At 53.3% G+C, this 22,807-nt stretch overlaps 1 protein-coding gene across 1 annotated transcript; it reads right to left on the bottom strand.

Moving 5' to 3' along the window:
• Positions 1-5,109: 5,109 nt before the first annotated feature.
• On the bottom strand, positions 5,110-13,586 carry KRT71 (keratin 71). The gene is made up of 9 exons (XM_027592380.1): positions 13,140-13,586; positions 10,784-10,998; positions 10,008-10,068; positions 9,395-9,490; positions 8,866-9,030; positions 8,540-8,665; positions 6,876-7,096; positions 6,130-6,164; positions 5,110-5,324 (listed from the first exon to the last, which is right to left on the bottom strand). Exons 1-9 carry the CDS (start codon positions 13,584-13,586, stop codon positions 5,110-5,112), a joined length of 1,581 nt encoding a protein of 526 aa, XP_027448181.1.
• Between the last annotated feature and the right edge of the window lie 9,221 nt (positions 13,587-22,807).

Below are 22,807 nucleotides of genomic sequence, written 5' to 3'. Positions count from 1 at the left end.
CTCTCACAGCACCCCTCTTCCAGGCCGGGCCATTTACCCAGGGCCACCGTTGCTGCTGACAGAGTGTGAAGGATACCCAAAGGGTAGTGCCCAACCGGCCTCCCACCGAGCTGGCAAGACACCCTCCGTTATCCCAGACTGTGGAGGAAGGGGTCTAGAGAGAGCAATGCGCCAGGGCTGACCCGCCCACTGAGGACCTGCAGAGGGAGCTCTCTGGGCTTTCTGGCTTCAGAGAACATGGCATCCCACCAACCCTCTTTTTCAAATCTGCCCCTTTCCCTGCTGCTCCACTTGTTTGCTTGGGGGAGGACATCGAGCAGGGATCTTCTCCTCACCCACCCGTGTCCCATCCATTCCTTGTCCTATCCATTCTAAAAGCCATGATTCATCCACCTTGTCTTTCTTTTGAGGATTTTCTATGGCAGCCTGGAGGCCCCGCTCTCCTGATTTGGCTAGATTCCAAGACAGAGAGCCATTCAAACAAACAAACAAACAAAAATCAGGACCACGTGAGGGGAGCTAGTTCCTAGAGGATAAATGTTTTCTGTTTCTTATAAATGGAAATAATCCTGGGGTCACCTGTGCTTCTGAATTACCTGTTTCATGGATCGTCCTTCATTTTTGGGATGGCTCTTTCCCCTCCTCCACTAGCACCGGCAAGAGAGACGGTGATGGTATTCCAGTCTAGTGTGTGTGTGTGTGGGGGGGGGGGGGACAAGAAATAGCCAAGGCAGGGGAAGGGAGAAACTTCAATTTCAAAGATAATTTTCTTTCCTCGACCCATGCTGGGATAAGCCCCCAGCTGAAGGAGCACTGGAGAACTGGGCCAGCAAGGATGGGCTGCAGGACGTGGGAATCTCCAGCCCTGAGAAGGGCAGCTGGGGAGGGAGCCAGACAAGAAACAGTGTTTATTGCTGGGCAGGACAGGGAGCCGAGGTCCAGCATAGCTGCAGGAGGGTGGTCAGACGCGAAGCAGAACTTTTCTAAGGCCAAGTTGTGAGACATGAGGACTCCAGGGCCTCATCAGAGTATTCAAGAAAAGTGGAGATGCCTCTGCCAGGGGTGGTTGCAAAGTTGATGGCTGTCTTCAGCGGGCTGGACTGGCCACCGTACCACCATCTGGAGAAAGGACAGTGCCCAGAAGAGCCCACTCGCATGACGGCGGCCACCTCCTTCATGCTTCTCCAGATTCTTCTTGCTGGTCTGGGATATCATTTTGATACTTCTGCTTCCAGAGCCCAGCCAGCTTCTCAGGATAAACTGTCCACCCGTCTGCTTCAGCCCCTTTCCTTCAAAAGCGCCCCTCCCCACACGCTGGGTCCATCCCAGGCCATCTCCACCACCTTCTTGAGGCTCCCTCCTCGTCCCCTCTTGCTCCTACTCCAGAGCCAACAACCACCCAGCTTCCCTGGCCACTTCTGGCACAGGATAGCAGGGCTTCAAGGAGGGGGCTTGATCTATGTGCTGTTTTGAACACCCCCCCCGCGCCCACCATTGAGGGGACCCGCTTCTGTGACTGGCAGGTGACATTGGGGCCACAGCCTCTGTGGGCAGCCTACAGTGGGGAAATCTGAGACAGGTTACAGGGCAATTGTAGGCGTAAAGGGAACCCAGCTCAGCGCCCAGGACACAGAGCCATCAGGCTTCAGATGATGGAATACGATGGAAGTTCCAACAGATCATGGGCAGGGAGCCCGCAGGCCGTCAGGGAAGGGCAGGAACACACAGCAGCTGGACGGACAGAGGCAGATGGTTCCCACAATGGGAGGCAGGGCGGGGATATGGAAAGAGTGTGGGCTTTGGAGAGACAGACCTCATGGAATCCTGGCTCCAGGGACTGGCTCTGTGGCCCCAGCTGTAGCAGGTGTCTGTCTCAGGAATAATAACGCCCACCTCAGAGAGGTGACGCAGGTGGCAGGCCCAGCTCAGGGACATTCTGGCCCACAGCAGATGCTCCATTAGCATCAGTCTCCCAGCCCTCTCCTCGGACCCCTGTCAGGTATAGGAAAGTGTCGAGGGGGTGAGGCGTCACGGATGGAAAGAGTGAGTAGTGATCAAGGCAAGGAAGCCTCAGCCCCCTTGGCAGGCACCCCAGGTACCATGTGGGACCCTTTTTGTTCTCCTTGCCCTCCAGAGACGTCCTGAAGGTGCCAGCTTGACCCATGGCAGTCCCTGGCAGTCCCCCAGCTGGGCCAATGCTCTCTGGCTTGGCCTGCTGCAGGGTCCCCACCAGGGGGTGTCCCCAGGGCTTGCTCCCATCGGTGGCCACAGCGGCAGCCTGGAGTCAGAGTCCCATGGGGGATGCGGAGGGGTAGTTAGTCCACCAGCTTGTGCTCCTCCACCTGTATCCTTCCTGAGTGGTCCGTAGGACCAGAAGTTTCCTGAGTGCAGGGATTGTACCTTCGCTTTCTCTCTCTCCTGCATCCACTCCGCAGCTCATCACTTGGCTGTGAGGAGAGGAAGGCAGCATGGTGGCACAGACCTAGAGGCAGGATGTGGGGCCCGTCACAATGCTCTTACCCACCTGCCCCTCACCCTGTCGGTGCCCACATACCCCCTGCCACCCTGTCCCTCAGCACGTGGCCCTTTCACCTGACTCAAGCTTAGGCTATTAGGCGTAAGTGTGCTCAGTGCCGCCATCCCCCACCCCCCCATGTCCCTTTCAGAGCTCGTCCTGCCGTCTTAATGCCTTGGCCCCATCTCTACTCCTTCATTCCAAGACCTTGTTACATTGACTGGAGTTTGGGTCTCTTTCTCCACTGATTACATTCTCAGCTCTGAATGCTCGCTAGAATCCCTTCCCTGACTTGATCTGCTAGATCCCCATGAGTGCCTGGGCCCCACCCCGGTAGACCGCCTTAACTGGTTTGGAGTACTGGCTCAGACCTCAGTATTTTTTTAAAGTTCCCAGGTTATTTTTGAGCCTGTGTGAAGAACCACTGCTCTTGGAAACCATGATCAAATGACCACCTAGACTCATGTGACTTCATGGCCACTGTACCTGTGAGTCATTGTCATCATTCTCTCTCCTCAGAGACCTCTCTTATCCCCCAAGTCATCCATCAACTCCTGCCCGGTCTCTAGTCCATAGCCAGCTGAGCCCCCTCACTCTGGCACCTGCCAAGCTCGTAACTCGGGTCTCTACTGTGGGCCTCAATGTGGGGCTCTATCTCCCGCAGGAAGCACCACTCAGCTTCCAGTACCTTGATGTGCTGCTCTAGAAAACAGACTCCAAACCCAGGATAACCCTGCCCACCCGGGAAACCCCTGTGAGCCCTAGGACACAAAGGGATGTGGGAGAGTTCTTCACTTTCTCCCCAAATCTGGGTGAGATACCAGCAGCACCTAGAGGAGCAGCCTCCATCCCTCCATTTGAGAACCTAGCATTCTTCTAAGCCTCTCAACTGGAATATTCCTTCTGCTATCCCACCTCAGCTCTTACTGCTGCAAAGGTAGCAAAGGCAGCAGGTTTATGTGGATCCTTTGCTGAGGAAATGACAGGGTCTCTACCCAGTTCTGAAAACACACACACACACACACACACGCACGCACGCACACACACGCACGCACGCACCCACACACACACACACGCACACACAACAGTCTTGGCATTGTTGACCAAGGAAGCAAACTTGCTGCTGAGTCTTCAACTGCTCACCCTCCTCCACCCACATGGTGGTGTTGGCTTCCAGGTTGAGAGCAGTGGGAGGCTCTAGCTGATGGCTACCTCCTGGGTGGCAGAGTTTCGAGCCTGGCCCTGTGACCTTGGCCTAAGCCCCAGCCACTACTCTGAAGTTCTGTCTGCCAAACCAGCCCATTCATCCCTTTCTCCAATCCCTCTACCTCCAATTTTGTAAGCTCCTCAGGCCACCAAGGACTTCTTGGCTGAGGTTTGCTGCCTCATGCTGGTCACTGGGTGATCTGTCTTCCTTACACCCCTCTTCACTCCAGGGCAGACAGCTATCTGGGCCAGTGACTGAAACTCACAGCTTGCCTTGACCCCCAACTCACTTCACCCTAGTCCAGCCTCAGGCTCCAGGGACTTGTTCCCTACCTTAGCATCCCAGCAGGCCCAGAGTGTGGGGTCCCCAACAACTCCACCCTTCCTGGGTGACTCCCCAAAAGCCCAGGCCTCTGAGCAGTGAGGAAAGGGTTGAATAAACACAGACACCTGCCTGCCACACCCCCAGCTTCCCTCCAGAAAGATCCAGTTCTTAGGTGGAGGCCAGGGTCCCTGTCACCATTTCTGCCAATAGACACAGGTAATTCTTTTGTTGAAAGCCACAAACCACACTACACACACACCCTTCCCGTGGTCCTCCTTTCTTCTCTCCCTCTTTTTCTCCCTCCCTCCTCCCAGACTTGGCCCCATGCTTCATGTGTGCTCTGGAAGCTGCTTTTTTGGCTCTACGGAGAAAATTCACCTAGAAACGTGGGCCGCACAGGCAATCCGCAGTGTGTCTGGTGTGTGTGTGTGTGTCTGTGTGTGCCTGGGTGGTGCTTCCGTGAGTACTGAACACAGTACGTGCACACACCTTCTTAACTACTCAGAGACCAAGCCGTCAGATTGTGCTGTTTATTGAGGATGCAATGGGAGGGCCTCTAAGAGGAAAGGAGGTGTAGAGGGGCCTCTCTTCTCTGCTTCTGGGTACAGGAGAGTGAAGAGAGACCTGAGCCATGAGATGGGGCCAGGGTGGGGTGGGGACTGGCCGCTCTGGGTCATTGTCCCTCGGCCCTCCCAGCATAGGCAGTTGCTGGGACAGAGGCCCCAGTGTGGGGTGGGGGGGGGGGCTCGGTCCGAGACCCAGGGAGCTGGACAGAGTAGTTAGTGACTGGGCTGGAGGCTGTGTCGAGGGCAGAAGGCCGGGAGCCTGGAGCTGAGCCCATGGCGGGGCTGGGGGACCTCAGCCAAGGAGGTGAATGCCAGGCACGTGCCAGGAGGAATTTCACCAAGTTTAGCCAACCACACCTGTCCAGGCTCCGGAAGACACAGGCCGGGAGAAGTGGGGTGGCCGGGGCGGAGAGGGGGCTGACGTTGGGCCAGGGGAGAGAGCGTGCAGGTGACAGCTAGGGACGCAGGGGTGGCGGGAGGGCGGGGGGCAGCCCTCTCTACCTGCTGGCTTTCTTGGCGGGGGCGCTCTGGCTGGAGCCCTTCACCAGGGTATCCTTGTAGTCGCTGCTGCCGCCCCTGCCCCGGCCATCCCCGCCGCGGACGCTGCACACGCCAGACACACAGCTGCTGCTGCTAGCCACGTAGCCGCCGCTCACGGAGCTGGGCCGGAAGCCGTAGCCGCCGCTGCCACCGCTGCTGCTGCTGATGATGGCTGCGGGGGACAGCGGGGGGGGGGGGGGGGGAGGCACCCTCAGGGGCGGGGCCAGACGGGGCGCCTCCCCCCCCCCCCCCCCCCCGGGACACAGGGTCTCTTGGAACGATGGGTTAGGTGCCGGCACGGCGGCCCTGCCCTTCCCCCTGGGGAAAATAGCCCAAAGACTGCATCCCCCATGTCCTAACCCCTGCCCTGCCCAGCTTAGCCCCAGTCTGGCTGATTCTTCATTCTCAGAAGCCCAGCACTTTGGTCCAGGTACCAAACACCCACCTGTCATTCTGGATACGCAAACCCCGCCCCTCCGCTTCTCTTAGCCTTTTTGCTAAACTTCCTTTTCAACCTTTCCCTCTCGCTAGCTGTCCTGCAAATGGCATCTTTTGGGGTTCTGGTTTAATAGTCCCACTGAGAAATCCAGAGATCCAACACTGTCAGCTTGACCTCCGAGGTCCCCATTCACTGATTCCCTCTGCCGCCTCTAATTCCCCAGGCCAGGGCTGGTCACGACTTGCAGCCCTGGAGCCCCAGGCCTCATGCACACTCATCTTCTGTTTCCCCTTCTAGCTTTCCCAGTGGCCACCTCCGGGGAGCAGGGAGACAGAGTGATACAGAGGAAGCGGCTTTGCGTTGGGAGTCAGGAGACCTGATTACTGGCCATGCCTCTGCTATCTGGCTGTGTGATCTCAAAATCTTTTGCTCTCTCTGGTCCTTAGTTTGTTCAGCTACACACACAGGGTGCGAGTGACTAAAGCCCTTTCCCGTCTGCAAATTCTACAGTTTTAGGTCCCAGCATACAAGTACTTACAGATGCTGACTGGGGAGGGAAATTCTCCTGACATCCTGTAAGGGAGAGAAACAAAATAAGAACAAGCACTCATCCAACCCACAATCTATTAACCTCAAAGCTAGTGTTCCCACCGGCCTGATGTGGGTTTCTGAACCCAATGGGCACCTGTGGAAATTTCCTGGGCTTTTTGGCACAAGCAGAGTTTGAGAAGCCATGGTTGCTGCCCTTGAATCTTTGGGGGTAAGCAGGCAACAACCTAAATCAAACAGTAGTTGGCAGGAGGTACACATGCAGGGTGGCATGCACACATCCCAAGGTCAGCTCTGGTCACTGAATCTTTCCTATCTGCTGAGAACACTGGGGAAGCTGGAATGGTTGCCCTGGGACATCTCTGACAAGCTCATCTTGTACCTGGACAGGTAAGGAAGATGGAACAAGAAGGCCTAACATAGTAATGGGGTGGTGGTGGTGTTTTTGTTTTTTGGTTTTTGGTTTTTTTTTTTTTTTTGGTTGGGGTCGGGGTGGGATAGTATGCAGAGGTATACCCAGGAAAATTGTAAGGATGGAATGAGCTAATCCCCGAGGCACAGTACCTGGCATGAGTGAGGGCTCACGCCGGGTAGGTATTATTAGTTACTGTTATTAGTCCCATCATCACCACCCCTTCACTTCCAAGGACTCATCTTTTCTAAATGAGTGTGTGCTAAGCTTTCTCTTTTGTCCTTCTCAAACCCCTGGGGCTCTTGTGCCAGAGCACCCCCCACCTGCACTCCTCGCTCTCCAGCAGCTTGCGGTAGGTGGCAATCTCCATGTCCAGGGCTAGCTTCAGACTCATGAGCTCCTGGTACTCGCGCAGCATCCGGGCCAGCTCCTCCTTGGCCTGGTGCAGGGCGGCCTCCAGCTCGTCCAGCTTGGCCCGGGCATCCTTCAGGGCATTGTCACCCCGCTGCTCAGCATCGGCGATGGCCGTCTCCAGGTTGGAAGCCTAAACAGGGAATCAGAGAAGCTAGAAAACTGGCAGGGGTGAATAGAGTCATCCACATCCAAATCCCACTAGTGCTTGGAACTCCTGGGTGGAGATGCCCACTTCTACCTTTCCCACCTCCTGCTCCTCTTCAAGGCCGGAGCCCCTTCTGGGGGCAGCAAGTCCTTCCTAGCTCTTTCTCCACTTGCTTGTATTTAGGCATTGTGGTGATGAAAGATAGTGCACCCTGCCCTCCTGTCCACAGGCCTTCTTGTGATCGTGGCCAGTTCAGTACCACGTAACTTCATTACAAAGACATTTACTTGGCCACCCATGCACCAAGGATACAGAACGAGGAGGAGTAAGATTGGCTTTCTGCTCTTGAGTTGTTTAAAGTCTGGGAAGAGAGATCCTTGGAATGTGGTGTTGTGGGTACAATGAGAGCGGCTGCCCAGGTGCATAGGACCACAGACGAGGGACGCAGGGAAGGAGATTCCCTAGAACCAACTATTCTTTTCCAAGTGCTTACCTTATGCCTAGCACTACCCTCAGCCCTGATATGCCTTTTGCATACCTTAGCTCATGCAGTCCTTACACCCCACTATGCAGAGGAGGCAACTAACTTGCCCCATGTCACAGAGTCACTAAATGTTAAAGCCCTGGGAAGGTGCAAAGAGCACTGGACTAGGTGTCAGAGTGGGTTCAGATCACAGCTCTGCCATTCGTCAGCTTGCAACCCATTTAACCTCTTGGAGCCTCCGTGTCCTCATCTGTAACGATGGGTAGTGCTTGCCTCACAATCTTTGAGATGATTCAGTGTGATAAAATGATAGGAGCTGTTGCTGTTGTTATTCTATAACCTCATCCTGTCTCCCCACATACTCAGCCTGAGACTGCAGCCTAGAGTCCCGGAAGGGGTCCAAGCAAGGCCTTAATGAATAGTTAAATAGTTACAGGAGGCACTTAAATGGGTGCTCTTTGGGCCCACTTATCAGTCATTTCATCAACAAATGTTTATTAAGCTGCTACTATGTGCCAGGCACTGTACTAGATGCTGGCAAAGCAATGGGGAACAGAGCAGCCAGCTCCCTGCCTTCCTCCAGTTCCGTAGAAGAAGGGACAGGCTGGTGTGGGGTAATCGTCAAAGTGTGACAAGGACAAGAGAAGCACAGATGCCAGGAGGGCATGTGATTAGGGCAGAGGGCACAGGGGGGTGTGGTCCTAGCCCAGCCCGGGGAATGAGAGAGACGTCTTCCTGCAGGAAGAACTTCATAGCAGAGGTTCTTGGGGTGAGTGGGAGAGGAGATGCCCCAGGGATGTCTGCTCTAAGTATTTGAGGCAGTGACCTCATTGGCCCCTTTCCTCTCATGGGCAGAGATTTGAGAGGCTGATATCCTTGGCCAACTCATTCCCCCTCCAATTAATGCCCTCCTGCCCCAGGCCATGGGCAACCTGTCCCCTCACCTGCTTCTTCACATTCTCAATCTCTGAGCGGATTCTCTGGATGAGCCGGGTGAGCTCCGAGATCTCGTTCTTGGTGTTTTTGAGGTCATCCCCGTGCCGGCCCGCTGCCAGCTGCAGCTCCTGAAACTGGGGACCCCAAAGCACAGAGCCATGGTGAGCATGATGAGTGTGTCATAGGACTACATGACGTCTCGGGATTGCTGATGTCATGGGGGAAGCGCATGGTGGACACTTAACTGGACATGGCCTCTGTTCTGGGAATGATCAGGCCCAGCCCTCATGCCTGCTGGGATTGCCCTCCCTGGTCCTGCTTCAGCCCAGCTCACCTTGGTCTGGTACAGCGCCTCGGCCTCTGCCTTGCTCTTCAGTGCGATCTCCTCATATTGGGCACGGACCTCATCAATGATGCTGTCCAAGTTCAGGTCCCGGTTGTTGTCCATGGACAGGATGACAGACATATCGCTGATGTGGGACTGAATCTGAGCGATCTCCTACATGGGAAACAGGGCTGGTCTCAGGACTTGACTATCAGAGGCTAACACCATCCCCCCAACCCCCAAGCAAGATTAGCAAATCCAGGTGATGCTAACTTAGAGACTCTGGACCAAAGCTGTTGCTCCCTGGGCCAAGTGAGTCCCCTCCAGGCCCCAGATAGATTCCTGACACCATGAAGCCAGGACCTGGACCGTTTCCTTTCCACCCAGAGGGTGGAGATTGGGAGCCTCTCGGGGCTGAAATGGGAGATGAATGGCTAACCAGGGGGTCTCCCTGAGAGCAAAGAGCCTCTCCCAGCCCCCAGAACAGAGTTTTACCCACTGGCTGCCAACAGAGCGGTGGGTGGAGACACAGACTTACAGCTTCATAGAGACACTTGAAGAACTTGATCTCCTGGTCCATGGAGTCCACTTTGGCCTGCAGCTCCACCTTATTGGCATAAGCCGCATCCACATCCTGAAAGATGCCCCCCCCGACAACATCCTTCAGTCACTGCCAGTGCAGCCAAGAAGGAAACACCCACCCCAGCCTGGGTGCTGGGTGCCCTGCACACCGAAATAGCTGCGCTTTTCTCTCTGAGAGGCTCATGGGAAAGGAGAGGATGGAGCAAAAGTCCCAGCCCTGCCCCATCCTGAGACCCCGCTCCCTCAGCAGGGATGGGGTACCCCCTCTAAGGAAGGGAGCCCCAGCCAGGCTGCTGTCAGTCGTCCCTCGGATGTCAGAGTCAGGCCCTGTGGACGCAGGGGAGCCCCTGTGTGTCGTCCTCTGCTGTTCTTCACGGTGGACATGAAACACTCAGGAAGGCCATCATGTCTCTACCTTTTCATTCCCTTTCTGGATAGTCCATTGTGGTTTTCCTCAGCCTTTACATCATTAGTTTGGAATCAGCTCTCTGACAGCAGAGCACACTGGTAGGCTCAGCTCTCCCTGGTCCCAGGCCAGCCCTGGACTCAAGGCCTGACTTCCCCCTCACCTTCTTGAGCAGCACAAACTCGTTCTCTGCAGCTGTACGTCTGTTGATTTCTTCCTCGTACCTGCAAGAATGCCAGGGCTCGGTCGGTGACTACATCTCACTTAGAACCCTCTCACTGAGAACACGCTTTCACTCAAGGAAGACTCTAACCAAGAGGCAGGGTGCCCATTTGAGGGACAGATGCTAGTGGGCCACAGAGTACTAGGCTGGTGGGGCCACCAGGCAAGGAAGGCTTCCTAGAGGAGGGGACATCGTAACGAAGTTTAAAAAAAAAAAAGGTGATTATTGAAGATCCGGCTACAAAAATGTGGTAGGACCATGTGGAATGAATGTTCTATGGGAAATCTTAGAGGAAGCAAGAAGCAAGCTCCTCCTTGAGAATTTGAATAAAGCTTTACAAATGAATGGGAGTGTTTCCTTAGGTACTCCTCCTAGCCATTCTGGGAGGTGGATGGATTTAAGCCCCCTTTTACCAATGAGGACCCAGAAGCTCCAGGAGATTAGGAGTAGCTTACACAAGGTTTCCCTCATCCAGCCAGAGACAGTCTTTTGACCACTGGCCAGCTAACTGGACATTTGTCCTAAGTGCCAGACCAGAGGCTGGAAGAGCAGGAAGCAAGTTCCAGAGTTGCGTTGCAATAATTCTGCTTGGTACAACAAGGAACACTGCCCCTCATCTCCAAAAACTTTAAGCCGGGGTAGCTGCCGCTCCTGCAGAAGGAGCTCAGAGGGAAAGGGGCACTGGTCCAGCTGCAGGGGATCCCTTCCCCGCTCACCTCTTCTTGTAGTCCTCCACCACGTCCCGCACGCTCCTCAGCTCCGAGTCCAGCCGCACCCTGTCCCCGGACAGCGTCTCCAGCTGCTTCCGCAGGTTGCTGATGTAGCCCTCGAGGATGGGCTCCAGGTTGTTCTTGCAGTTGTTCAGGTCCAGCTGCTGCAGCAGCTCCCACTTGGTCTCCAGCACCTGGTTCTGCTGCTCCAGGAACCGCACCTGGGACCCGAAGCACAGAAACTGTTGAGCCCCCACGGAAATAGTCACACCTGTCATTCACAAGGCTCTGTGCCAAGCGCTCTGCCTGCATTTTTCCCTTTATCCCCTCACAACAGCTGCATGAGGCAGGCAAGTCATTAACCCCATTTAATGGGAAGGAAACGGAGCCTCTTTCCAAGGTCCAACAGTTTGATAAGTGAGGGAGCCCAGGAATGCACCCAGACATGTGTCCCCATAACTCATGCATCCGGTCACTCAGAACCCATTATGACCAAACCAGCTCAGGGCAGGGGCGTGCCTAAAAAAATAGCAGGACAGAGTCAGGCTGGGTCCATCTCTGGAAATGTTGAGCATTCTGAAGAAAGGAATCTGCTCTTCATTTTATAGTCTATCAAGCTCAGTGAGGCTCAATGGGCCAAGAGCTTCTGGGTATTCTAAATTTCTGCATCAGGCCCCAACTCCACCATTGCCCGTGCCCTCCTCCTTCTGCCCTAGGTCTTCTCCTTAGAAGCATCTTCCACAACGCGAGCATGGCACGTGGGACAAGATGGATAGACAGTGTGCCCCATGCCACTGTCGCCTCACTGGGCCAGGAAACTGACCAGAGGGAGTAGATCTACATACTCCTCTCTTGTGTGGTTTGTGGGGGGCACGATTTTTAAAATATGACTTAATCCACGTGAGCACAGCCACTGTCTAAATAAGGTTGTGTTCCCTGTTGTCATAAGCACAGGACCTCAGAAAACTGTCTGGGATTCAGCGTTGAGATGGGATCAGCCACCAAACTGCTTGCCCCAGCAGATCATCCAGTGTTGGTTTGGTTTAACCAATCCCGACTCTTTCATGTATATCCCTAAGACTGAGCCTTAGCCACGGAGCAAACCCTACACCCAGGACACCACAGCTGGCATCTGGACTACACACTGGGCAGTTGGGATCACTGATAGGATGTACCCACATTCTGGAGGAGTAAAGAGCCACAGAGACAGTGCTGGCCTCTGAGGCAAGCAGGGGATGCTCAGAGCAGGAGACTAGAGCTGGGGTGTGGGGCAGGGGGACCGGTAGGCTCCGATGGCCACTGACCATGTCAACCATAGGCTTTGTCCTGGGCTGACCCACCCGTGGTGCCTACCTGTCATGTAGCCAACGTAGCCCCCCAAGTCCCCAGGACTGGTTCTCACCTTCCTTCCCTCCCATCCCCACCCCAGATGCCATACCCTGCAAGGCATGTCCCTGCATGCTTTTGCTCACTCATAGAATGGGAGTAATAATCTCTCATCTACCATAAGTCAGGGTCCTCTTTGGCCCAGGAGATGCCTTGAGGCCTCCTCCAGACCTCTGGATCCTTCCCTTCTCAACACTCCTCCCCCACTGCTCTGAAGATGAAAACGATAGTAACGATAACCAGCACTTGGGAGCACTTTGTATGTGTGAGGCACTGTGCCAAGATCTTCACATGCATTTTCTTTCATCAACCCGACAAAAATCCCTGAGATGTAGGCTATTATCTGCATTACGGAGATAAGGAAACAGAGGTGCAGACAGGATAAATAACCCTCCACACAGCTGCTCCATGACTGGCTTAGCCAAGACACAGCTGGTAAGTGACGGGGCCAGGGCGGAAGCCAGGTCTGACTTCAGAGCACTGTGGAGATGTCCTCCCCACTGCACCCTTCTGCCTTTCTCGAGAGTCCTTAGCTGATTGAAAAAAATGCCCATGGCCAAGCCATCCAGGAATGACCACACACGGATGCTCCTGACCCATCCAGTCAAATGACTAGTGGGTGAGACCTGCTCACGACGGACGGGAGGAAGACTCTGGGGCAGATTGCCTCTCACTGGCTTTTTCCACACACACAGCCTGCATGGACCCCAGGCTTAACAATGGCACCAAGCTGACCCTCAAGGAAGAAGCAGGGGTCTTTCCTTCGGAGCTCCTGCCAGTAACCCCCATAAGCCTCTGCCAGTAGAGACAGAACTCCCTCCGTCTTCTCTTGGGAAAGACTGCAGGGAATCGCACATAAGTCACCCCAATAAAAGAAAACACCTGCTTCGTCCACATTCAGTGCCTCCTCATATCTAACCTGAATCCCTTCTGCTGTAACAGAAGCTCATGCTCTGAGAAGATGAGGTAGACCCACCTTGTCGATGAAGGAGGCGAACTTGTTGTTCAGCGCCTTGATCTGCTCCCGCTCCTGGGCTCTCACTTTCTGGATCTCCGGGTCCAGCTCCACGTTGAGGGGGGCCAGGAGGCTCTCATTGACAGTGACCTGATGGATGCCTCCAGGTGGGCACACAGACGGACACACGGGCCCCAGGGCCACACTGCCAAACATGCTGCCAGCAAAGCCACTGGCCCGGCCTCGACCAAACCCATAGCCTCCATTCTTCCCGCTGCTGCTGGCCATGTTGAGGGAGATATTCCGGGTCCCCCCCAGGCTGTAGAGACTCCGGCTTCCAAAGCCACCACTGAACCCTTTGCCCCCTGCCCGGTAGGAGGACGAGCTGCCCCCTGAGAACACTGCTGAGCAGCCGCTGAAGCCCCCCTTGGTGGCAGCTCCCGACTTGCAGGTGAATTGGCGGCTCATGCTGGTGGTGGAGATAGAATCAGATGCAGGAGGGATGAAGACCAAATCCTACCCGGGCTCTGCAGCTTGCAGTGAGGACTGGCAGGCACCCTTCCTTATATGTGCTTGGCATTGGGGCTCGTGGATGGGTAGTCGAGAGCTTAATTCATGGGTTTGGCTTGCCTGGGAGCAAGAAGTCATTTTCTCCATGCTGAGCTAGAGATCAAGCCCTCCCCACCTCTGAAACAACATGAAACCTTCAAATTGCTGGGCTTGCAAGCCTTGCTCATGTAATTTGGGTTTTATCTAATTAACCTGCTGTTATAGGGTAATTTGCCCCAGGCCCCAGCCTCTCCAGGGGGATGTCACTGGCACCTCACCAACCCTATCCTGATTAATCTTCTCTGGGTTCCTCCTGGGGGCTCAAGGAGCTTGAAGGAGATAGACTTCCCTGGACAGGGCAGGCCATTGGGTAGAGCATCTGGGGGCTCCAACCAGTGGTGTGTCCTCCTCTTTCCCGGAAAAAAAGCCCCTTCATTCAGGCCTCCCGGAGACATACCCCACTACTGGTGGCCTCTTCCCCTAACCCGCTGAGGACAGTGGCTGTGTCTGCTGGGGCATGAGGGGTGGAGTGACCCTCTCCCTGGCATGGGACATGAGCCCATGGAGGGTCATATGCTTCCGTCAGTTCTCCAAGGACTGGGATCTATCTCCACACTTCACCTCTCTCAAACTCCCACAGGGCAGGCTGGAGGCTGCGCAAGGCACGATCGCTGTCTGGCCCAAGCACTGGACAGAATGAAGAAAAGGAGGATGGAATTGGGGCAGGTGGCTGAAAATTCAGGGGGTCAACTCAGAGGAGGCAGGGAGATGGCAGAGAGAGGCTTGCCAGGGCCTGGAGGCTCAAGGGAAGACTGCTGGGGGGGGGGTCTGTCTGCTCATTTTTGTCTTTCTTCCGATGTGTATCTGTTAGTAAGAGCAGGAGGAGCAAGCTGAGGACAGGAACTGTTTGTTTGTTTGTTTGTTTGTAAACATCTGTTTAGAGTTCAAATGGAGGAGCTGCTGTCCGGATGAGACTGAACTCCTATGCCTCTCTCCAACGCATGCGAGCCAGTGGTGCAGGCTGGCTGGGAGCCCCCCGGAGAGCAGGTGTTTCCACAGTGACTCTGTGGGCAGCTCCCATGAGGTGCCTCTGAAGGCTGTGACGTACGTCATCTCAGTGTTCCTTTGTAAGGAAAGTCAATGGTCCTCCAGCTCAGAGACCCCCTAGTTACACCTCCCGCCCTCCCTCCATCCTTCCTTTTCTCCCTCCGGTAACCTCTACGGAGAGCTTCTGTTGCCAGGCATGTGCCCAGTGTAGGGGACATGGGGGCTTGTGGTCTAATGCTAAAGGCTTTTCCCAGCTCTTGGAACACAACCTAGCCTGATGTCCCCCTCGATGGCTTCGCTGGCTGTATGTTTCTGGGACGTGCGTGGCAGCTCACCAGTCTAGACTTCGACGTCCCCACAGCTGCTGCCCCGCCCCATCCCACAGCTGCGGTCCTTGCTGTTTCCTGCCTCAGCCAGGGACAGCTCACCCACAGGCCTCATCTCCAAATACCTCCACTAGTTTTGCCGCACTATCCCTACCCAGTCTGAAACACCTCTCCTCCCCAACCCTTCTGATCCAAATCCTCTGCTCTTTCAAAACCCCGCTTCAAACCCTGGTTTAACCCCACCTCCTCCTCTGTGTGCTCGACTCCTCTGTCCATTGAGACCTGTGCTGCCGTGTTCCCTAGGACCTGGCGCCTGGGTGAGGGCCCCAAGTCCCCCAGTCGGCTCCTCCCTCTGTACCTTTCCTCAGGGCCCCAAACCAGCCTCTGGACATCCCTCCCCAGGTGACAGAGGACTGACAGTGTTGGGGGAGGGTGCATCTTCAGGGGGCCCCTGGGCCTGCGTCCACCTAGAATGCCACCAGGGAGGAGCCCAGACCAGGAGCTGGCTGCAGAGGTCTGAAACCCACTCCACCACCCAGCAGCACTTAGCCTCTCTAAGCCTCTGTTTCCCCGATGTAAATGGGATAGTAAACTCATGGGGCAGCTGCAACAATTACATGTGCTAACCCATGAGAAGTGCTCGGCATGTGCCCGCTGCTTAGTCAATGTTTAACCATATTATCAATGACCAAAAGTAGGGAGTAAAGTAGGAGTTAGGCATCAACCTGTCCTCTCCTCTTCTGCTCTGTCTCCTTCTTCCTGTGCTCTGGGAGAGGACATCTGGATCAGCACAGGTCCAAACAGTGTCATCTGCTGTTGGAGGACAAGAAGGGACTGATGTTCCCAGAGATCCCAGGCTTAAGGAGTCTCTCCACTCAGACCATTTCTGATCATGGAAAATTCACCGTTAGAAAGAATAATAATAGCCGCTGTCTAACAAGCGCCTGCCAAGTGCAAAACTCAGTCGGAAGCACTTTTCAAACATTAGACCTGTTGCGACTGATCCATTTATCAGATATTTACTGAGCATCTACCAGGTGCTGAGGGGGGCAATACAAAGTATCCTGTCCTCAAAGAATTTAGCTTCTGGATCCATCCAAATGCAGGTATCCCTGGGAAAAGCATCTCATCAAGCTATTAACAAGTCATTAACACCTTAGTGTGGATTAGTTAATCAGGTACTGGCCATCGGGAATGAAACACCCAATGTTGTTGATGAGGATGATGATAGGAGAGGAAGGAGGAGAATTTTGGGCCACCCACAGGAAGGGTGGGCCCAAGTAGGACTCCTGGGGTGCCTGTGTTTTTGCTGGAGGGAAAAAGGGAGGGACAGAAGGAAACCAGGACAGAGCCACAGTTCAGCAAGGTTACGAAGGTCCCTGCCCTAGCCTTAGGTCTCTGGGGAGACTTGGGGGTATGAGGAGGCAGAACTCCCTGCTTTGGGAGGCCCCTGGCGCTGGTGGGGGAGACAAGAGACAATTTCCCACTTCCCATGTCCCAGCTTCATCGTCCCCTCACACCCTTCAAGGTACCAGGATCACTCGGTTTTCCAGCTGAGAATTAAATTCTGAGCCAGGCGCGGACATCTCTGAGCCTCAGTTTTACTCATCTGTGAAATGATGGGGAAGTGTGTCAGATCAGAGAATCTTTGATTCTCTTTGATTCCCCCAAGTTTCCAGGACCCTGTAGCTTTCCTTAGATGCTCAAGGAAAATTTAAATTGCTTGTTCAATAAATTACATTTGTACGGCTCTTGGTTTTATAGCCAAAATGTTTTAATTAATTTACGCAGATAATCTGTAGCTTTTTTGGTGTTTTTGTTTCTACATTTGTGATGATCAGTTGGCCACGCTTGTTGTGATCCCATGGCCCCAGTCGAGACCCATTGGCTCCTTACTCTCAGCCTTCTGGGGTCTGATAAACCTCCAGAGAAGGCCTCAGAGGGAGAGGGGCAAGAAATCTAGTACAATCCAAGAGGGTAATTGCTGGATGAGAGAAAAAGAGAAGACACAGAGGAGAGGGGACTCTGAATCCACAAGGACTGCCTGGAGGAGGGGGTTTGGGTTCTGGTCTGTTAAGGGAAAAGGCCTTGGGTGGACCAGCAATGGGGAACAGAAAAAGCAGCTCAGGAAGGGCATTTGTGAGGAAGGACCCTCCAGCTGGAGCAAGCACTAGTGAAGGGCAACCACGGGTGATGACTCCTAGAGCTCAAGCTGTGTATATGATAAGGGTGAGTGATAGGGAGCCATTGAGGACTCTTGAGCCAGGCAGAACCTGACCAATACAGCTTGAGGAAGCAGAATGTAGCTGCTGGTGGGTAGGAGTATCGGGGGTGGGAGAGGCTGAAGGCACTGGGAGCGGGGCAGGTGGTTCTCTGAGCAAATAATTGTCTCCAAAATTAGAGAGAATGAGCTGGGTTATGTGGATGACATCAGCTCAGATCCTGCCAGCCCTCCTCGGGAGACCGACTCAGGAAGGGAGCATGCTGCCTGTGAACCCTCCGCAGGTCCCCCTCCTCGTACCCCTGTACCCCCTGCAGTTGCAGGCAGGTGGGGCACTGAGCCCCAAGCCAGCTGGATGGAGCGCAGTCCCTGGGGGACTTGGCTGCAATCAGAGCCATGCATCTGGGGGCAGGACAGCTGTTTAGCAGGTTTGCACCTGGCAAGACCGAAGGTGAGCTCATCCCAGAGGAGCTGGGATATAAAGGATGGAGAAGGGCTGTCCTGCCAGGCACTCAGCTCCACTCCCCCCTGCAGTGTGGCTGCCAGAGAGGCTTCCTCCTCACTCAGCTCTGGGGCCAGGAGCATCTCCTTTGAGCTTTGCTGGCCATCTCCTTCCTCCGGTCCCACCCTAAGCTTCTGGTGAAGGGTGTGGACTCAGGAGTCTGAGGACCCCGGTCCAGGTCCTGCCAGGTGACCATGGGCAGGTCTCCCAACTTCCGAAGCCCCTGTTTCCACATGTCTAAAAAGGGGGATGCTCATACCTGCTGCACCTACTCCCAGAGGTGGAATGGGAGACACCGTGTAAACAATGATGGTGAGGATGTTGTTAATTCTGCTAATGACAGCTACCGCACGCTGGGAGCTCTGCCGGGCACTGCTCTGAGCACGTCCCATGTATTAACTCATTTAGTCCTCACAACAGCCATGTGACGCAGATACTATTATTACCCCATTTTACAGATGAAGATACTGAGGCACAAGGAAGTTAAGTAACTCACTGGAGGTCAGCCGGCTCACAAGCAGAGGAGCCAGGGCTCAATCCCAGCAGCCTGGTGGTAATGTGCACTCTTAGCCTCTACGCTGTCCTGGCTTGCTTGCTCGTGTACAGATGTCCAGTGCAGGTGCCTGTCCTTTTCCGGGCGCACAGGACCAGCTCTAGCCTCCCCCAAGCTCAGGTTCTGAGTCCCCGCTGTCCCTTCACCATCTGAACCTCAGCGTGATGAGCGGCACTCGCCAGGACTGACTTCCTCCCACCCCTCCTCCTGCCCCAGACCCTCCAGCCAGCAGGATCTGACCCCGTGCTCTCCTTCTCAGCCTTCTTTGCTCTTCTGAAGAAAATTAATGTAGTGTCTGGACTTCGGTGAGGGTGGGTGGCGGGTGCCTGTGAGGTGGTTATGGGTTTTTCATATACGTCAGGTTTTTCCCCGATGTCGTGCTCTGGGCTGTTCTCCCAGGCTCCTGCCCACCAGGGCAGCTTGTCCTATCGTTTAAGACAAACCAAGACACACCTCCTCTAAGAAGCTCCTTCCCAATTTCCACGCCCTCCCTGCCAGGGTGGGCTGCACCTCTCTGCACACGCCTGATTGCCCAGGTGCTGTGTGCATCCCTCCAGAATGATCGAAGAGGTCCCTCCAAGGTCAGGCAATGACTTTTGCTCCTGTGGCCCCAGGCTCCAGGGCTTGTGCCAGTTGACAGATGTGCTCCAGCGCCTGTCAGAGGGTGCATGTGGGTGCGCATCTGTGTGGGGGTTGTCGTGAACACAGACATGAGCCCCGTGGGTGTCCCACCGTGGGGAGTGGTATGGCTGCCCCAGTGATCTGCAGCTGACATCTACTGTGGTAGGCCAGAGCCCGACTGTACCAGTTGTTACGTATTTTGCGTATCTTCTGCAGACATGGGCCTGTGAGCTGGAGAGCATGTGTCTGCGGACGTCTACCCTGGTTTCTGACGACAATCCACCTAACAATGGGTCCCTATGGGATTGGCTCTCTGTTCCTCTCCATTAGTGGCACACAGGTGACTATCCCATTTTCATCATATTCTTTTTATGTAAAAAAAAAAAAAAGAATTTACTTATTTATTTGAGAGAGAGAGGGACCACACGAGTGGGGGGAGGGGCAGAGGGAGACGCAGGCTCCCTGCTGAGCAGAGAGCCCAACACCTGGCTTGATCCCAGGATGAGTCGATCCCAGGACCCCGGGATCATGACCTGAGCCGAAGGCAGATGCTTAGCCAACTGAGCCACCCAGGCATCCCTCTTCTTTTTCAATAATAGCCAAGGGGGGAAGCATGGTGACTCCCAGCTGGTGACCAATTGAGGGAATCAAATTCATTCATTCATTCATTCAACATCCCCGAAACTATGAAAATAAGAGAGGTTCTGGCTAGTTGGGCCTGAAAGAACATCCCTTTCCTAAGGGCAGCAGGATGGACAAGGTGACTTCTCAAGGTCACAGAGCATCCATTTCACTGAGAACTTCTCTACCAGAGAACACAGATGAATCAGTAAAAGCCTCGAACAATACCAAGTTTGGAAGCTAGGGAGAACATTTGTGAAGGTGAGGAAATGGGAAGGTTTGAGGCCAAGGGAAAGGCACAGGGAGGAGAGGCCGGGAAGACCTGCGGCTCCAGGAGGCAGGGCACACACATTGTGACTTCCTTCTTCTTTCACATTCCGTGATTCATTCTTCAATTACGAAGCAAGCGCTCTGGGCCAGAGGAAGACAGAAGCTGACAAATCCCCAGGGCTTGCCCTTGGCCAATCAAACGGAGGGCTAGTTATCTCTGTCTCCCTACTGGGCCCGACTGCTCCCCCATCTTGATTCCAGGTTGCTATTTGCCATATAGTGGGAAAGTCCAGGGGCAAAGTCCAGGGACACGGTTTCTTTGGCCTTTTCCTTGCTACCCGCTCCTGCCCAAAATTTTATTTTTTATTTGGGTGAGATTCACATAACATAAAATTAACCATTTTAAAGTGAACAATTCCGTAGCATTTAGTGTATTCACAATGTGGTGTAATTACCACCTCTGCGTCCGTACATTTCATCACCCCAAAAGGAAACGCAGTACCTACCCCCTAGCAGGCACTCCCCATCCCCCCTACCCCAGTCTCTGCCACTGCCAAGTTTCTATGGATTTACCTATTCTGGACATTTCATATGAGTGGAGTCATACAATATGTGACCTTCTGTGTCTACCTTCCTTCACTTAGCATCATGTTTTCAAGATTCACCCATATTATAGCATGTGTCTGTACTTCATTGCTTTTTATGCCTGAATAATATCCCGTTGCAAAGTATATGCTACAATTTTTTTAATCTATTCATTCATTATGGACATTTAGGCTATGTCTTAGTCCTGCCAGGGTGCTATAACAAATACCACAGACTGGTACCTTATAAACAACAGAAATTTACTTCTCACAATTCTGGAAGCTGGGAAGTCCAAGGTCAAGGCACCAGCGTGGTCGCATTGCAGAGGGGACCCTCTTCCTGGTGCACAGCCAGCAACTTCTCCCTATGTCCTCCTATGGTAGAAGAGGCTAGGGAGCTCTGTGAGGTCTCTTTTTTTAGAGCACTGGTCCCATTCATGACCTAATAACCTAAGTACTTCCTAAAGACCTCACCTCCAAAAACCACCATCTTTGGGGGTTAGGGTTCCAACATGTGAATTTAGGGGAGACACAAACACTCAGACCATAGCAATCTGTTTCCACCTTTGGTTGTTGTGAACAGTGCCACTATGAACATGCATGTACAAGAATTTGTTTAAGTACCTAGTTTCAATTCTTTTGGATATATAGACAAAGGAGTGGAACTGCTCATATGCCAGTCCTATGTTTAACTTTATGAGGGACTGCCCGATTGTTTTTCACAATGGCTGAACCATTTTACATTCCCACCAGTCACGTACAAAAGTTCCAGTGTCTCCACATCCTTGCTAACACTTTTTACTTTCCATTATTTTTTTTATTACTGCCATCCTAGTGGGTGTGAAGTGGCACTTCATTATGGTTGGGATTTGCATTTTCCTGATGATGAGCCATGTTGAGCATCCTTGCATGTGCTTTTTGACCATTTGTATGTCTTCTTAGAGGAGAAGTCCATTAAAGTCCTTTGCTCACATTTTAATTGGATTGTTTGTCCTTTTGTTGTTGAGTGCTAGAGTTCTTTGTATGTTCTGGATACTAGACCCTCAGCAGATATATGATGTGCAAATGTTTTCTCTCATTCTGCAGGTTTTCTTTTTACTTTCTTGGTATTGTCCTTTGATGTACAGAAGTTTTTAAATTTTTATGAAGTCCAACTTTCTCTATTTTTTCTTTTGGTGCTTGTGCTTTGGTGTCATATCTAAGAATCCTTTGCCACATCCAGGGTCATGAAGATTTATCCTTTTATTTCTTCTAAGAGCTTCATGGTTTTAGCTCCTATATTTAGGTTGTTGATTGATTTGACGTAACTTTTGTATATGATGAGAAGTGTGAGTCCAACTTCACTCTTTTGCATGTGGATAGCCAATTGTCCCGGCACGTCCAGGAATGGTGTTGGCATCCTTGTCAAAATGGCCATAAATGTATGGTTTTACTTCTCCAAATCTTTTAAACGTATTTGTGCTAGTTAGGAAGATCCTACGAGCACTCTCTCCTGGGTGTCTCTGTTAGGTGAAGCTCCCTTAAGTGGAAAACCCAGCAAAGAATAAAACCAGTCCTTGCCCTCGAGGCCCCCAAGTCTGGCACTGAAGGAATCAGTCACACAGAGAGATCATTTTAATCGCATGTGGAAATGTCATGTTGGACGTGAGTAGTGGACACTGCAAGGTTCTAGAAAACAGGCGCTCAGCCCAGCCTAAAGATTCATGAAGGTTTCCAAGAGGAGTGGGTACCCGGACAGAATGTCAAAGGAGCAATAAGACTTGTCCAAGTAGTGAAAGGTGTGAGTGAAAGTCTCCATGCCCAAAGACTGTGAGCATAAGCATCACCCGGACAGATGACTCAGCCCGTAAGTGGACCTTCATTGGAGATCTACACAGAGCAAATGAACTGGGTACTTACCCTCCCAGACAGTGTGGACACTCCCTCACTCCCCTGGGCAGCTCTCCAATCAAAACTTCCACGCACGCCTCTTCCTTCCAGTTTTTTTTGCCCTGTGTGCTGATTCCAGACCCACAGAATTGAAGTTGGTGACCACAGTCCTATCTCTATGATTTGCTCTCTTGGGCTTCAAAGGAATCTTCAAATTCAAGAGCACAGTCATCCTTGTGCACTTCTCAGGATCTTAATTAAGCCCCAGATGACAAAGAATCTCTCCGTTTCTCAGGCAGTTAAACCGCATCCAGAGAGGCTGCCCCTCTGCCCTCCTCAATGCCCAGCACAGGACATGTTGCCTCAGTCCCCCAAAATCACATCTACCTAGCCTCTGAGTCCTTCACTGTGCGCCCAGGACTGGGCACAGCACCCAAGCCTCATAACCCAGTGGTCAGAGGCAGACCAGCACTGTGGTCCTGGAGGAGGTAACCCCACAGGTGGCTCATGGTTCCTCTAAAGGCTG

Source organism: Zalophus californianus, chromosome 9 (genome assembly GCF_009762305.2).
Source record: "Zalophus californianus isolate mZalCal1 chromosome 9, mZalCal1.pri.v2, whole genome shotgun sequence".
In the NCBI taxonomy this organism is placed as follows: Eukaryota; Metazoa; Chordata; class Mammalia; order Carnivora; family Otariidae; genus Zalophus; species Zalophus californianus.
Note: the sequence above shows the minus strand (reverse complement) of the source record. Positions and strands in the feature narration are given on the sequence as shown.

What these genes read in the sequence shown, in the direction of transcription:
- KRT71 (XM_027592380.1), bottom strand. Translation starts at nt 13,586, where the DNA reads ATGAGCCGCCAATTCACCTGCAAGTCGGGAGCTGCCACCAAGGGGGGC. An exon ending in TTGAGAATGTGAAGAAGCAG is followed by an intron (nt 7,097 to 8,539) that starts GTGAGGGGACAG and finishes TTCCCTGTTTAG; the next exon opens with GCTTCCAACCTGGAGACGGC. An exon ending in CTGGAGAGCGAGGAGTGCAG is followed by an intron (nt 6,165 to 6,875) that starts GTGGGGGGTGCT and finishes TCTCCCTTACAG; the next exon opens with GATGTCAGGAGAATTTCCCT.